General features: G+C 45.8%; 2 protein-coding genes across 7 annotated transcripts in view; one reads left to right on the top strand and one right to left on the bottom strand.

The window, feature by feature from the left end:
• The window catches only part of RAB34 (RAB34, member RAS oncogene family), a 102,424-nt gene extending 94,929 nt beyond the window's left edge, over positions 1-7,495 (bottom strand). The window contains exon 1 of the mRNA XM_068270148.1: positions 7,346-7,495. The gene's annotated coding sequence lies outside the window, so the exon portion shown is untranslated. The remainder of the gene's footprint in view (positions 1-7,345) is intronic.
• Positions 7,217-16,054, top strand: part of NEK8 (NIMA related kinase 8) — a 173,764-nt gene continuing 164,926 nt past the window's right edge. For 3 of the 6 annotated variants that reach the window (XM_068270145.1, XM_068270143.1, XM_068270142.1), the window contains exons 1-2: positions 7,218-7,565; positions 10,956-11,161. In XM_068270145.1, coding sequence (XP_068126246.1) covers positions 7,519-7,565; positions 10,956-11,161 — 253 coding nt within the window. In that variant the 5' untranslated portion in view covers positions 7,218-7,518. Of the gene's footprint in view, positions 7,566-10,955; positions 11,162-16,054 lie in introns of all 6 variants that reach the window. The other 3 variants (XM_068270146.1, XM_068270144.1, XM_068270141.1) reach the window with 2 other exon arrangements.

Here is a 16,054-nt window from a genome sequence, read left to right as displayed (position 1 = left end):
GGCGGTCTTTTAGCCGATAGTAGTGTGTGTGTGTACGCGCTGTCAGCGGAATGATAAGGCTGTTTCTGAACGATCCGCTCAGCAGAGCGGATCGTTCAGAAACAGCCTTATCAGTCTGTTGACAGCGCGTACACACGCACTACTGTCGGCTAAAAGACAGCCTAGTGGGAGGGTCCGGCGGACCCGTTGTTGCCTTTTGTAGTGCTTAAGATCATGCTGGAGATAATAAGGCAAAAGAAAACTTACCTCTACACAGTGAGATAGTTATCTTATCTCTTCATTCCTTAAAGGGAAGGTCCAAGCAAAAAAAAAAATGAGATTCACTTACCTGGGGCTTCTACCAGCCCCATGCAGCCATCCTGTGCCCTCGTAGTCACTCACTGCTGCTCCAGTCCCCCGCTGGCAGCTTTCTGACCTCGGAGGTCAGGGCCAAATTGCGTACATTTTTACACATTCCCGCTAGTGCAGGAACATTAACACATACATTTTTACGCGTTAGTGGTGAAACGCGTACATTTTTGTTCCTGCACTAGCTGGAATGCGTAAAAATGTATGCAATGTGGCCCTGACCTCCGAGGTCAGAAAGCTGCCAGCGGGGGACTGGAGCAGCAGTGAGTGACTACAAGGGCACAGGATGGCTACATGGGGCTGGTAGAAGCCCCAGGTAAGTGAATCTCATTTTTTTTTTTGCTTGAACCTTCCCTTTAAGTAACCTCCTCTGTAGTTAAAGGGATACTGTAGGGGGGTCAGGGGAAAATGAGTTGAGCTTACCCGGGGCTTCTAACGGTCCCCCGCAGACATCCTGTGTTGGCGCAGCCACTCACCGATGCTCCGGCCCCGCCTCCGGTTACTTCTGGAATTTCAGACTTTAAAGTCTGAAAATCACTGCGCCTGCGTTGCCTTGTCCTCGATCCCGCTGATGTCATCAAGAGCGCACAGCGCAGGCCCAGTATGGTCTGTGTCTGCGCAGTACACTCCTGATGACATCAGCGGGAGCGAGGACACGGGCGTGCAGGCGCAGTGGTTTTCTGACTTTAAAGTCAGAAATTCCAGAAGTGAACTGGAGGCGGGGCCGGAGCATCGGTGAGTGGCTGCGCCAACACAGGATGTCTGCGGGGGACCATTAGAAGCCCCGGGTAAGTTCAGCTCATTTTCCCCCGACCCCCCCTACAGTATCCCTTTAAGTTACCTCCTCTGTAGTTATTTACACACGCAGTTAATTAACAGCCTGGCTGGAATTCTGGAGTTATTTAAGGATTGAAGAGTTAACTTAAAGACAGAAGAGTTAACTTTAAGTTTGCCTGAGGTAAAATGTTTCCTGAATATTACATGCCTTATCACCATGGTGATAACTCTAGAAACGTTATTAACGACAGGAGATAAGCTTAGTGAATTGAGGCCATTGATTAGCTCTGGCGACGCTAAATGACAGCCGCGGCACTCGTGGCTCAAGAGATGTCAATTCAAATGAATGGACCGCACCTTTACCATCGTTCTCGCACATGCCGCGCTTGATCTCGTCGCTTCCTGTTGTCTTGTTCAGGCTTGGAAGCCACATGTAGCTTACATCCGCTTACTGTAGCGCTTATGCATATCCTGTTCCAGCGCATCCTTTTATCTGTTGTTGAGTTTATGCATATCCTACATTTGTGTCCTAGTGTGCACTAGCCCCAATTCTTCAATTTTTTTCAAAGTAAGCATAATCACAGGATGCCCGCATAATTATACAGGAGTACTGGAATCAGGTTATCAGGCTCCTTCAAAACGTCTTTGAAAGATCTATTACCATAGACCCTAACACGCATTTACTAGGGATCTCGGGAGAAATAACGCCTTCCAGAAGGTTGGTACTTCTTTGGGACATGCTGTGTTACTTTGCCAGAAAAACCCTTAACCTTCACAGCGCTACCTTTATACAAACTCACATATCTCCAACGCAATTGCCCTCTCAAATTCGACAGTGTAACGACTGAAGAGGCAGCTGCGGCGAACAGCACCGCTGCCGCAGCTGCCTCCATTCCCCTGCCCGTCCCTCCGGCGTCTAGGACGCCGAGGTCGGGATGTTCGTTAGCCGATAGGGTCCCTGTCTCGCGCGGGCGCGCGCGCAGACAGGACCTTTATGCTAGGAGGAGGCTCGTCAGCTGACCGGCTGATCAGCTGGCCTCAGAGGAGACTCACGGCGCCCAGGATTGGCTGAGTGCAGGGGGCGTGCCAGTGAGGTCTCCTCTGCTTCTTAAGCCTCCGGGCTTCAGTCTGGCGCTGTCTGCTGTCATGAATACTTACGTGTTAGCGCTCAGACCTTAGACTAGATCACAGGTGTTGAAACCAAGGACTTCACACCTAGACTAGGAGATTGTTATATTGTTATTGACTATCTGTATATGATTCTGGCTATATTCTGACCTTGCATTTGCTCACTGATTCTGTACTTCTGCCTATCTGACTTGTTGCTGAACCTCTGCCTGTTTATTCGTTATCCTTTTGCCTCACGATTCTGTCCTGATACTTACCTCTCTGTTGCCGAACTTAGCCTGTCTGATCACTCTGCCCTCACCAGTGGGCCTAGCCTCTGGTGAGGGATTCTTAGTATAGAATCACCTGCTCCTCAGGTGATCACTAGCCTGCAGTACAGTCTTAATCACCTGCTCCTCAGGTGATCGTTAGTTGCAGTGTTGTTTGTATCACCTGCTCCTCAGGTGTCCACTAGGCTGCAGTACGGTCTTAATCACCTGCTCCTCAGGTGATCACTAGGCTGCAGTACAGTCTGAATGACCCGCTCCTCGGAAGATTCTATCTCTTCAGTATCAGTATCTCCACCTTGCTGGGGCTAGTACGCTATTATACAGTCAGTGTACTGATTGTACCTCACCAGCCCCTCTGGTGAGGTCTCGTCAAACTATTTGAGTTACGGTTGCATTAATCACTACTCACACATTCTGTATTAGCTATACTGGCATTATTGGTGATTCTGCAGATCACCTAATAATCTGGTATAGTGTCTGTATTATTGGTGATTCTGCAGATCACCATATAATCAGACGTCTGAGTTATAACACCCAACCGTTACAGATAGAATATGGGTTCCATGGTTAGAACATTTTAAGGAACAGGGTGTAGATTATGAAGCACAGAATTAGCTCCATTTAACGCTTAAAGAGGAACTCCAGTGAAAATAAATGTAATGCTTCATTTTTACTATAATTATATATTGTAAAATCTTTCCTCTCCCTGATTTATATTCTGACATTCATCACATGGTGACATTTTTACTGCTGGCAGGTGATATCAGTGGAAGGAGAAGCTGCTTGCTTTTTTTTTGGCAGTTGGAGCTGTTATTTCCCACAATGCAACAAGGCTCCCACAGTGTGATGTCAGGAGCTTGGTCCTGACATCACACTGTGGGAGGGGTTTCACCACAATATCAAACATACAAAGCCCTCTGATGATCCGTTAGAGAAAAGGAAAAGATTTCTCATGGGAAAGGAGGTATCAGCAACTGATTGGGATGAAGTTTAATTCTTGGTTAGCATAATCACAGGAGGGATAGGCGGTTTTATAGAAGAACGGATCTCCTCTTTAGAGTCTATAAATTCATGCTGTCCTGTAGAAAGTGGGAAGTACTGGGAATACAACAAATTACAATTGTGTCAGTGGTGCAAAAAGTATAACATGGAAACAGCTGCTTACAAGCCTCTCCCTCTATCTCTCGATCAGCAGATAGGCAGTTGGGTGTTGCTGTGCAGCCACTGTTTGAAGTTGTCTGTGTTCCAGTATCGGTTGATCTTGTATACACATCAATAGAGGCCAGCTTAATTTTCTGTATCACGTAATAGCAACAAAAATAAACCACAAAACAAAACAACCCCCAGGGATAAGTGCTTGTTGGATTTCATACATAACATGTCACCTGAACGAAAACATGGCACAAGATTAATTCTGAACGTAGGTGTAGCAATTGCTACAGCAATCATAGCAGCTATGATGGGCCACTGTTAGGTCCCCTTCCTCATGTTTTACTGACCTCATTTGACCACAAGAACTTTCTGGTGGTGGCAAGTGGATGAGAGCTATAGGTAAAGCTTTGTAATAACTTTAATCAATTTAATTTACTTTGATTTTTTTTAGACTGTCCCAACATTGGGTTCTCAAGTGTATGTTATGGTGGTTTAGTGATCACATGATGGTTTAATGATCACATGACAGACAAAAGGAGTTTGGAGGTCATTGCCAGGTCAAGCAGAAACCTGTACAGACACTCTGTTAATCCTAACTGCATGCAGGGGCATACCCATAGCAACTGCAATAGGACCAAGGAGCTGAGTGGGACCCTGCTTCTCTCTACCATGTTCTTTTTTTGCATGTATGTTTCTCCAGCCTATGATCACTAGACACAAGTACATAAATTGAGTGTATTTGAGCTAGGCAGAATCAGCTGTGTCCTGCTTCAATCAATCAAGATTGTATAGTCAACTGGCACCGTAAATGTTATGGCTCTCGATGATTCTTTACGTATCCCTAGGATTTGGCATACATGCTTTCATCTTATTAGCTCTACAACGCTAGCATTAAAGTGGAACTTCCTCTCGGCTCTACAAGATAAGCCACAGCACGATAACCTTTATGGTAAAAAAAACCTATTTTTTGCAATTTATGGAAATTCTAAAAAAGCCTTCTGCAGTAGGCACTGAAAGGGTTAACCCTCATATGGATAGCTGCATAGGCAGAGCACTCCTGCAGTTTATTTACAGTTGCTGATAAGAACTAATTAGACAGGTTTATCTGCCTAAACAAACACAAGCAACTATGTGCGTAATAAAGACTTTTCATTGTGTGCTGTGCAAGAGTTCAGGTTCGCTTTAAAGGCCCATACACACGTCCGTTTTTTGCGAACCACGGGTCGTTTGAACGACCCGTCGTTCAGTGGTTCGCACGCTAAATCGGGCGTGTACAGACTGTCGTTCGCTTGATAAGAGTGAGTTTGAGCGATCCACCCGGCGGATCGCTCAAACTCACTCTTATCACGCGAACGACAGTCTGTACACACGCCCGATTTAGCGGGCGAACGACTGAACGACGGGTCGTTCAAACGACCCGTCGTTCGCAAAAAACGGACATGTGTATGGGCCTTAAGTCTCAGCATACGTAAGCTGGGTTTACACTAGCAAGTGATAACAACTGATAGATTTTAGGGCCTGTTTCCACTAATTCTGAATGTACAACATTTCCCTGCATGTGAGCCAGACAGGGAAACACTGCCTATTCAGACAACAGGCTTGCCATCCAAATTGCATGCCGGTGTGATTCTAGATGGTATGCTGTTTTCTGTAGCACGCATCCAGATCCCCATGGCCGTGCACGACAAGGCAATTTGGTTGCAGCTTCGCTGTCCCATTCGAAGACGGACATAGGCACGAGGTGAAAATAGGCCTTTGAATGAGTCAGTTGTTCATCAGTTACTGTGAATTTTCATACGCTTTGCTTTGTATTGATTCCACAACCCACACAAAAATGCTGCAGGCTGGGCCTTATCAGGTCACACCATGCTACAGCGCATAGATCTAAACTAGACCATTAGAAGACACTAGATACATTTTTAAGTGTGCTATGGGTCAGTTGCACGTTGCCTTATGCTCGGCAGCACTACCACTATAAACAGGCCTAATAGCTCTACAAGAGATAATCAACCAGCAAATTTAAATTAGTGGGCGCTAGTATACTTGAGGGGAAGCACGGCTGCTTCCTGCTCACAGCAATCTGGTCACCACTCACTAATTCGTAAGAAATGGAGGACCCAGCAGGAAACACTATCCACACCACCAGCCGAATAGGTTTAGTAAAGTAGCGCAAGTGGAGGCACTTGCCAAACGAGGCCGTCCCCGAAGCCTAGAGGCTGAAGGCTGTGGGCTAGGGTCCTGGTGTGCAATTTAGCTTTAGGGCCCATTTGAATCGTACTGCAGTCTATTGATTTCAATTTGCAGCCCTTCCCTGTCCGAAGTGGCATGTAGGGAAACACTGCAAGTTCGCAGCAGTGGAAATAGGACCACAGTGTTTCCTGCCGGGTCCCCTCTTTCTTAAAAATGAATGGTTGCAGCCAGATTCCTGTGTGCACGAAGCGGTCGTTGGTCTATGAGGTCCCTCTGGGTCCCCTCAAATACACCAGCGCCAAATATTGAATAACAGCTCGATAATTATCAGCTTAAAGAGAAAGTCAGAGCAAATATATAAAAAAAAATCTACTACTTCCTCCAGCCCCTGGCAGCCATCCGGTGCCACAGCTCCGCATCCAGCCGGTGGCCCAGGGTCCCCTCCGTAGCAGATGCCGACTTCGCCAGGTCGGCATGTACTGCACCTGCGTGATAGCCACTCACAGTGCGTACATGTGAATTTGGCGCTGGTACACTTGGGCGCAGGATCCAGCTGTTATATGGCTGGTCCTGCTTCTGCACAAGTCCGGGGCGTTTTAGTTACTATTCCCCCTCCAGGCCGCCATGGATAGTGGGGGAATGAAATAATTCGGCTTCCAGCGATTGCTGGAGGCCGAATTATTGTGTTTTTTAAGCAACTTCGGCTCCGTCTTCTGACGGAGTCGACCTTCCTCACTGAGCGCCGCTATAGACTGATTCCCATTACAGTCTATGGTGGCGCTGGCTGCGCCCAAAGGTAGCAGTGCTGAAAAGCACTGCTCCGACTCACAGTCGCGCTGATGTGGTCTGGAGTGTACTGAACAGACGCAGTAGTTCTGTGCAGAACGCAGTAGCGCCTGTGCAGAACACTCCAGACCACGTCAGCGTGACCGAAAGCGACTCTCGCACAGGCGCAGTAGATGCCGTCAGCATCTGAGGGTACCCTGGTTGGATGCAGAACTACGGCTAGGGCACGGGACAGCTGACAGGGGCTGGAGGAAGTAGAATTTTTTTTTTAATTTGCTTGGACCTTTCTTTTAAAGGTGGCCAATAACGATACAACTCCCCAGACGAGTGATCGTCCTATTCGATTGTAATGATCGCTCGAAAACGATCGTTCAGACCCACTAACGGAAGAAAACCTGCTATTTCGATCAGATTATGGGATCGATTTGTTTTCCAAATCGATTCCATCAATCTGATCAGAGGTTAACAGATTGGTTTTTTTTTTTTAGTGGGCTCGATCATTTCCGATGAATACGATCAAATCGGTGGATTGGCCAGGGAATTGTATCTTAATGACCCCCTTATGAATGATACACAGAGTCTGAGTTCCCAACACAGTAGTCACAAGGAATAGAGCCCCGCAATGTGGCTAAAGGCATACTGGAGCATCTGCGAGCCAGTCTCAGGCTGAGCACTGACTGCTAAGCGCCGCTTACCACCTCATCACGTCACAGTGGTCCAGGACCAGGCAGCACTTCATTCCCTTCCTACTGGCAGTGGCTAGGGAATCGCTGGCGTTCCTGGCATGTCCCCCTGAAGCCACCGTAGAGCTTCTCGGAAGTGTTACCATGGTGATAATGGGAAGTTTGTACGAGGGGCTGCCTGCAAGATGGAGAAATACCAGAAAATCCGGGTAGTCGGCCGAGGGGCATTCGGGTGAGGCGCTTGTGATGCAGAATAGCGTTATGCGGTCCTGGGATTTTCTAAGCTCCATGCTAGCAGCTCTGCTCTGGGGTTGTCATCAGTGTAGACATGAACTGCAAATCCCAGCATGCTCCATTTGCAAATCAAAGCAACACACAGCGTGCATTATCTGCCCCTGAGATTGGCTTTCAACTTGTGTCCTACTCCTGATCTGATCGTTGTCCTTCTTATGATAAGAATTAAATGCAGCCTATATCAATAAATTCACCAGGAATGATCTACCAAGAGTGTTTATTATGCTTTGTGTTAAAGAAAATTCCTTTATATGTTAAGATGTAGAGGTTTCAGCACCCATTCACTAGAAAAGTGGCTCCTTTCAGGCCCAATTCACATTAGCGCTAAAAAAGATAAAAAAAAAAATTGGAAGGAAACCGATCGGAATGTATGCAAATGGATCCAATGTTAACCTACGGATCCGTTCACATCCGTCTGTTCGAAACTGATCTGTTCCGCACGATCGGCTGAACGGACCGCAGGTTTCCTTCTGCAGCAAATTTTCCGGACCACTAAGCCCAGCGGAACGGAAATGGATCCTGAAGCACTGCATTGGGGGCAATGAGAAACCGGAACGTTTCTTTACACTCGTGAAGAAACAGACCGTTCTAAGCAGAAAAATCCACTCTGGTGATGGAGGGGGTCTGGGGGGGATGTGGGAGATCCGTTTGCCACTTAAGGGCTCTTTCACACCAAGACGTTGCGTTAGATGCTACGTTAAGGTCACATAACGTGCCCCTAACGCAACGCATGTTAGCTTTGAAGTTGGACGTTACATTGATCTGCGTTATGCGTCTCTTGATGCGTACGTGATGCCTACTTTTTGACGCATATGGATCGAACGAAAACGGCGCATGCGGCACATTTAAAAAAAAACAAAACATTACTGAGCATGTGCAAACATCCGAACGCAGCCAAATAAGAGTATAACGACAGCATGCTGCACTTTCATTTAACGTGCAGCGTTATACTCCTACACAACGTGGGCACTGTGAACAGCCCATTGATTTATCATTGCTGTGAGTTGGGCTGCATTGCATTAATGTCCCACTGTGAAAGCATCCTAATTGCAAGGTTGAACTGAGCCTCACACTGCATCTGTTGTGTTCCGTTGCAATGGACAATATAATTGCATCAGAATTATGTTCACATCGGTGCATTAGTAGTGAGCGTTCCGTTGGAATAGCCCACAGCATGCAATGCGTTTACCAGGCGACGTGCATATTTACAGTGGCAATGAAGCATATTACTTTCAGTGTTAAGTATGCTTCACATTGTACTCATAACGCGCAATCCAACTTTTCATCACAGTTGCAGAACTTTTTACACATTTTAAAATCACTCTGTGAAGAGGAACTGCTGTACTTACTTCCAGAAAGATCCTGACAGTCACTGTGCTGAGTGGACCAGTTTTTGTGATCTGACTCCATAAGTCTCTTGATACAGTACTGGGATCTTGTGAGCCTTGAAGGGACTCAGAGCTTAAAAATAGAAAAGCTTTTATACATGCCTGGGGCTTCTTCCAGCCCCATCCGCTCCGATCGCTCCCGCGCCGCCGCAATCCACTGCCCGCAGCTTCGGGAACCGGGTCCCGTCACTGACGTCAGCCGCGGCCAGCTACGCAGGAGAAGTGCGCCCTCCATGTATTTCTCCAGTGGCTACTGGAGAGATACGCAAACAGCGCACTTCTCTTACATTAGACTGGATCCAACTGACCTAAGTGAGTAACCTGGTTCCCGAGGCAGTGGAGGACAGCGGCATTGGAGCGATCGGAGCGGATGGGGCTGGAGGAAGCCGCAGGTATGTATAAAATCTTTTTATTTTTAAGCTCTTTTTAATTTTTAAGCTCCGGTACACGTTAAGAGTGGATGAGAGGAGCTAAATATAATCATTTTGTTATGGTACCCAAGAGTTCATAGTTTCAATGCAACAGGTATGAAAATCTTCAGGAATGTAGCTGAAGTGACATGCGACATGATGGAATTAAAAATGTGTAACTACAGTCTCAAGCCTACATAGAACTTAACTCTTTTTTTCCCCTCTGTAAGCGTCCTTTTACACTTGGTATGATGCGATTTGAAACAATGGCACCAGAGCCAAAAAATGGTACCGTGCCTTATAGCCACAGTGGGACCCAAGAAAAAAAGTAACATGGCACTTCTGGTGAACTTCCAGGATTACAGCGGGAATTGCACAGTAACGCACTGCAGCTACTGCTTTACCCAGAGCACTTCTGTTGCATCGTCATGTTCCATTGCCTGCGATGGCCATTGTGAAGAACTGTGATAGAAGAGAGTACAGGGACATGACTCAGAAAGTTTAAAAGGCCCTAAGGTGTTTTCCTATGGCACAGTTCACACTTAACGCATTTTAACTGAAATCTTTTTCACAATGCACTGCTATGGAAAAAATGCATACCAATGCGTACTAACGCTTACTAACGCGTACCAACTGATTAAAGCGAACCTCCGGACTAAAAATCTACTCAGCAGAACTGAAAAGGCTTGGTGTTTCTTTAACAGTTTCACAGAATCAGAACTTTGTTTTTCTTACCAAAGCATCATATTTAGCTGCATTTTTACCTAAGCTTCACCCATCAAAGAAAAAAAGCCCAGGTTTTTTTTCCCTGATGCTGTGCAGAGCATGAAGGGATTTCCTATGTTGTTATTCACGTTGCCTAGCAACTGGAAGAGGTTCACAGGACACAGGACAGTTGGAACTGTGTCTCGTGCTCCCTGTCACCTCCTTTCAACCAAAAAGATGGCTGCCATCATGAAATCAAACATTTGCCTTTTCTTTTAAAACAGTGTGGGTAAAAGATTATATTACCTATCTATTTTAATTAACATAACAAATGTAACTTAATGACAGTATGTTTGTTTAGGCCAGAGTTCCTCTTTAAGTGTAAATGTGGCCTAAGGCTTACAATTCAAGGGATGTAAATGACAGTTTCTCTCCAGTCACTTTTTCACACTAGTAAATAATTACAAGCCATAAAACTTTTGCATTCACAGAAAAACACTTTTGAGTGCATGGGATAGATAGAAAAGGTCAGTAGTTCAAGATTGGGAGCTGAATAACTTCTAAAACTGTCATTTACTTGAGACAATAAAAGATGTTAAACTTTTATTTAATAATGTTTTTAGCTTTTAAAAACAAACTAAGACTATGGGATTCCAGGAAAGTCTTATTTAGGAGTAGGACTATAGATACAAATGTTTATCTCATCAGTTTATTTCCAGTTCAGAATTGCTTTAAGTGAATCCATCATGCAGAAATACATTTAATATGAACGTGTGTCTCTCAATAGTCACATAGTACCGATAATTTGTTATTATTTTTCTGCAGGATTGTGCACTTATGTCTGCGAAAAGCAGATCAGAAGCTGGTGATCATCAAACAAATACCTGTGGAGCAGATGACCAAAGATGAGAGGCTTGCAGCCCAGAACGAATGTCAAGTGCTGAAACTATTAAGTCATCCAAACATCATTGAGTACTATGAGAATTTTTTAGAGGACAAGGCTCTTATGATTGCGATGGAGTACGCTCCTGGTGAGTAGAACAGGTTTTACCACTGAAAATGAGGTGAGCCGTGTCATAGTGCAGGTTCTTGTGACATATACGCATTCTTACAGTGTAGACTAATCTGTTTATGTTCAGAAAACTCCATTTACTGACAAAATGATTTTTTGCTGTGTCAGTGTTCAGTTACTTATTGAATTCCTTGATTTCACCAGTGACAACACATATGGAGATTATAGTGACACTTACAATAGTCAGTGGTCTTTCTAAAGGCTCGTATACCCGGAGAGAAAAAATGAACGACTCCTCATTCATATATCGTTCAGGAAACAAATGACAGCTGGAGTAAATGCTCCATGACCATGCTCCGATTTTTCAAACGACCATCACAATCACTTTGGCAGATAGTCGTTCATAGTCAGCAGTGTGTACCAGGGCTGTGGAGTCGGTACAAAAATCATACAACTCCGACTCCTCAGATTATGAAACCACCGACTCCGACTCAGATACCCAAAATAGCTCCAACTCCTTGACTCTGACTCCTTAGTCTACTTTTTACAAAGCATTTGGATTTGGTTTAAAAATCATCCGACTCCGATTACAACTCCTCAGTCTATTGAAACCTCCGACTCCAGGTAGTCAAAATTGCTCCGACTCCACAGCTCTGGTGTGTACAGAGCTTTTAACGGTTATTAACATTTAGTCGGTGAAGCCTACTGCACTTCCTCCTACACCCTGCATCGTTTAACAATCCGATTGTATACGTAATCGTTTGTAGCCTACTAATGTCGTTCACATCACATTGTGCGGATATCTTCAGAAAAAGAGATTGTTCGTTGGTTAATTTGCATGATTCCATCTTTAAAGCAAACCTGAAGCATGAGGTATATGGAGGCTGCCATATTTATTTCCTTTTAAACAATACCAGTTGCCTGGCAGTCCTGCTGATCGTTCTGGTCAATAGGGTCTAAATCACACCTGAAACAAGCATGCAGCTAATCTTGTCAGGTTTGTCATAGACATCTGATCTGCATGCTTGTTCAGGGTCTGTGGCTTAAAGTATAAGAGGTAGAGGATCAGTAGGACAGCCAGGCAATGTGCATTATTTAAAAGGAAATAAACATCTCTCCATATCGCTCTCACCTCATGTTCCCTTTAAGTTTGTACATAGCTAAAGGTGCAATGCAATATTGAATGTACAATCTTAACAAATTGATGTAGTAGGCGGGTAAACTAAGTGAATATACTTTGAACATATACTTTAGGTAGTCTTTCATTTTACATAGATGTGGTAAGATTTTTCAATTAAGATTATATCAGCAATGGGCTACTTTAGGATACTTTTATTGTTTTGCATTTTTTTAAAATATACTTTCTGTTTAAAACAGGACTGTGGTCAAGCAGAGTATTTGTATTTGTATTTCCTATCAACCACACTTGCAAAGCCCAGTACACATAATGCTGGGAATACACAATGAGATTTTTCAGCAAATTTACTGTCTGATCGATTTTCCGATCATTCTTATCGATTTCCATTCACTTCAATGAGAAATCGATCAGAAAACGATCAACAATCAGATCGGACCTGTCGGAAATTATCTATCGAACCATCTATCTGCCAAAAATTTCATGGTGTATTCCCAGTATAAAACAATTTTGATTTCCTATTGACAAGCTATGTGATCAAAATGATAATATTGTTCATAGACAAAATTCTGCTGCAGACTTATTGAAAATGACCAATGATTGATTGTGTTCTCAGGTAGAGTGACCAGACGTCCCGGATTGCCCGGGACGTGTCCCGGATTCGGGGTCCGCTGTCCCAGGCTTAATGAGGTCCCTGGAAACGTCCCGCTTTCAGCAGCGGGACGTCCCGGACTCGGGACTCTGGCCACTCTCTCCGCATGAACTGGCAGCGGCGTCTATAGACGCCGTGCCAGTTCATTGCCTGCAGCCCCGCTCCAGCCTCCTCTTCCGGTGTCTGCTCCGACACCGGCAGGCGAGCAGGGCTACGGCAAGATGGCTGCCGAAGCCCTGTACCGGAGACAATGTGTCTCCAGTACAGGGCTTCGGGCGCCATCTTGCCGTAGCCCTGTCAGCACGGGAGACTTCAGGAGGAAGGTGGTCCCGGGAGCAGCGCGCCAGAGGCCGGACACTTCTGCCAGGTGAGTAAATGCTTTCTTTTCCAGGTGAACTTTGCCCGCATTGCGTTTCTTGCCTGGTGAAATGTTTGCCCGCATTACTTTTCTTGCCTGGTGAAATGTTTGCCCGCATTGCGTTTCTTACCTGGTGAAATGTTTGCCCGCATTACGTTTCTTGCCTGGTGAAATGTTTGCCCGCAGTGCGTTTCTTGCCTGGTGAAATGTTTGCCCGCATTACTTTTCTTGCCTGGTGAAATGTTTGCCCGCATTGCGTTTCTTGCCTGGTGAAATGTTTGCCCGCATTACGTTTCTTGCCTGGTTAAATGTTTGCCCGCATTGCGTTTCCTTTCTGGTGAAATGTTTGCCCGCATTGCGTTTCCTTTCTGGTGAAATGTTTGCCCGCAGTGCGTTTCTTGCCTGGTGAAATGTTTGCCCGCAGTGCGTTTCTTGCCTGGTGAAATGTTTGCCCGCATTGCGTTTCCTTTCTGGTGAAATGTTTGCCCGCATTGCGTTTCCTTTCTGGTGAAATGTTTGCCCGCAGTGCGTTTCTTGCCTGGTGAAATGTTTGCCCGCAGTGCGTTTCTTGCCTGGTGAAATGTTTGCCCGCAGTGCGTTTCTTGCCTGGTGAAATGTTTGCCCGCAGTGCGTTTCTTGCCTGGTGAAATATTTGCCCGCATTGCGTTTCCTTTCTGGTGAAATGTTTGCCCGCATTGCGTTTCCTTTCTGGTGAAATGTTTGCCCGCAGTGCGTTTCTTGCCTGGTGAAATGTTTGCCCGCATTGCGTTTCTTGCCTGGTGAAATGTTTGCCCGCAGTGCGTTTCTTGCCTGGTGAAATATTTGCCCGCATTGCGTTTCCTTTCTGGTGAAATGTTTGCACGCATTGCGTTTCCTTTCTGGTGAAATGTTTGCCCGCAGTGCGTTTCTTGCCTGGTGAAATGTTTGCCCGCAGTGCGTTTCTTGCCTGGTGAAATGTTTGCCCGCATTGCATTTATTTTATACTGACATGTTTGCCCGCATTGCATTTATTTTATACTGACATGTTTGCCCGCATTGTATTTATTTTATACTGACATGTTGCCCGCATTGCGGTTATTTTGTGCCGACATGTTGCCTATTGCGTTTATTTTCTGGTGTCCGGGGTAACTGTTACTGCATTTATTATTTAATGGTCATAGATGGCTATGTTTGCTGCTTTATGGTTACGGTATACTATTAGCATCACACAGTTTCTGCACACCCATGATGCAAAGTCTCGTTTGTCCACATCATGGCGTAAACACTGCTTTCTTATGCCTCACTGTTACATCATTACGTTAGCTCCGCCCATACAATGTCATGGCCACGCCCATTTTTCGCTGCGCGCCCCCCCCCCCACGCCCCCCTCCCCGTCCCAGGTTGGACCCACAAAAATCTGGTCACTCTATCTCAGGTATGAAGTGATTAGATGTGCTACTGCCTATAGAGTACGCCCTAGGGGCTGCAATTATGGCACTTTGAGTCCACCAGGAGAAAAGCACAATATAAATGTTCTGTGTCTTGTCTTGACTAAGATTATATGTCTCTCGCCGTCCTCCTGGTCCTCCTCCTGGCTCAGCTGTTCATTCCACTCCTGCAGCCGAGTCACTTAGTACTGCTCATGCATTGGCCCGACGGCAGGCGTCTTTGATTGCTCTTCCTCTGTGAATGCTCACTGTATCAAGAGAAGTAGCTGCACAAGCGCTGAAATCTCCTGCTTAAAGGGATACTGTAGGGGGTCGGGGAAAATGAGTTGAAGTTACCCAGGGCTTCTAATGGTCCCCCGCAGGCATCCTGTGCCTGCGCAGCCACTCACTGATGCTCCGGCCCCGCCTCCAGTTCACTTCTGGAATTTCAGACTTTAAAGTCTGAAAACCACTGCTCCTGCGTTGCCGTGTCCTTGCTTCCCCTGATGTCACCAGGAGCGCACGGCGCAGGCACAGACCATACTGGGCCTGCGCAGTACGTTCCTGGTGCCATCAGCGGGAGTGAGGACACGGCAACGCAGGCGCAGTGGCTGTCAGACTTTAAAGTCTGAAATTACAGAAATGAACCAGAGGCGGGGCCGGAGCATTGGGGTGTGGCTACGCGGGTACAGGATGTCCCTGGGTAACTTCAACTCATTTTGCCCTAACCCCCCTACAGTGTCCCTTTAAGGGAGCCTGATCAAGGATGTATTTTGCAAACAAGCAATCAACTAAAATTGGCCTCAACACCAAACATTAAATCTGGAGGAAAGCCAATACACCTAACCATCCAAACAATGCCTTATCTACAGTAAGGCATGGAGGTGGTAGTATCTTGCTGTGGAGATGTTTCTCTGCTGCAGGAAATGGGTATGGGACTTTTTAAGATTGAAGGAAAAATGGATAGGGCAAAATACTTTCAAATTCTTGAGTAAACCCTTCTGCCCTCTGCAAGTAACATTGACCACACAAAGGCTGAAAGAGAAACAGGTGAATGTTCTGGCCTGGCCCAATCAGAAACCAGACTTTAACAAGGTCAAATACTGTACAGTTTAGATTCGGGGGACTCTGCGCTGCAGCCAGGGAATGGGGGGGGTACTTGGAAACTGATTTATTTGACATCATGTGATTTTGCCCAATTACGACCAGGGAAGCTTTTGTGCCTGGCATTGGGTTTAAAACAGTTAAGTAGTTAAGACATAGCTGGACTGTAGTCTTTATTGTGAAAGAGAGGCTCCTTAGGGTGCACTCCCTGTACCACTTATCAAACTCCAAGAACACTTTCCAGTGTCTCAGAAGTG

Source organism: Hyperolius riggenbachi, chromosome 2 (genome assembly GCF_040937935.1).
Source record: "Hyperolius riggenbachi isolate aHypRig1 chromosome 2, aHypRig1.pri, whole genome shotgun sequence".
Taxonomy (NCBI): domain Eukaryota; kingdom Metazoa; phylum Chordata; class Amphibia; order Anura; family Hyperoliidae; genus Hyperolius; species Hyperolius riggenbachi.
The sequence above is the reverse complement of the archived record's forward strand: the minus strand, read 5'-3'. Positions and strand labels throughout refer to the sequence as shown.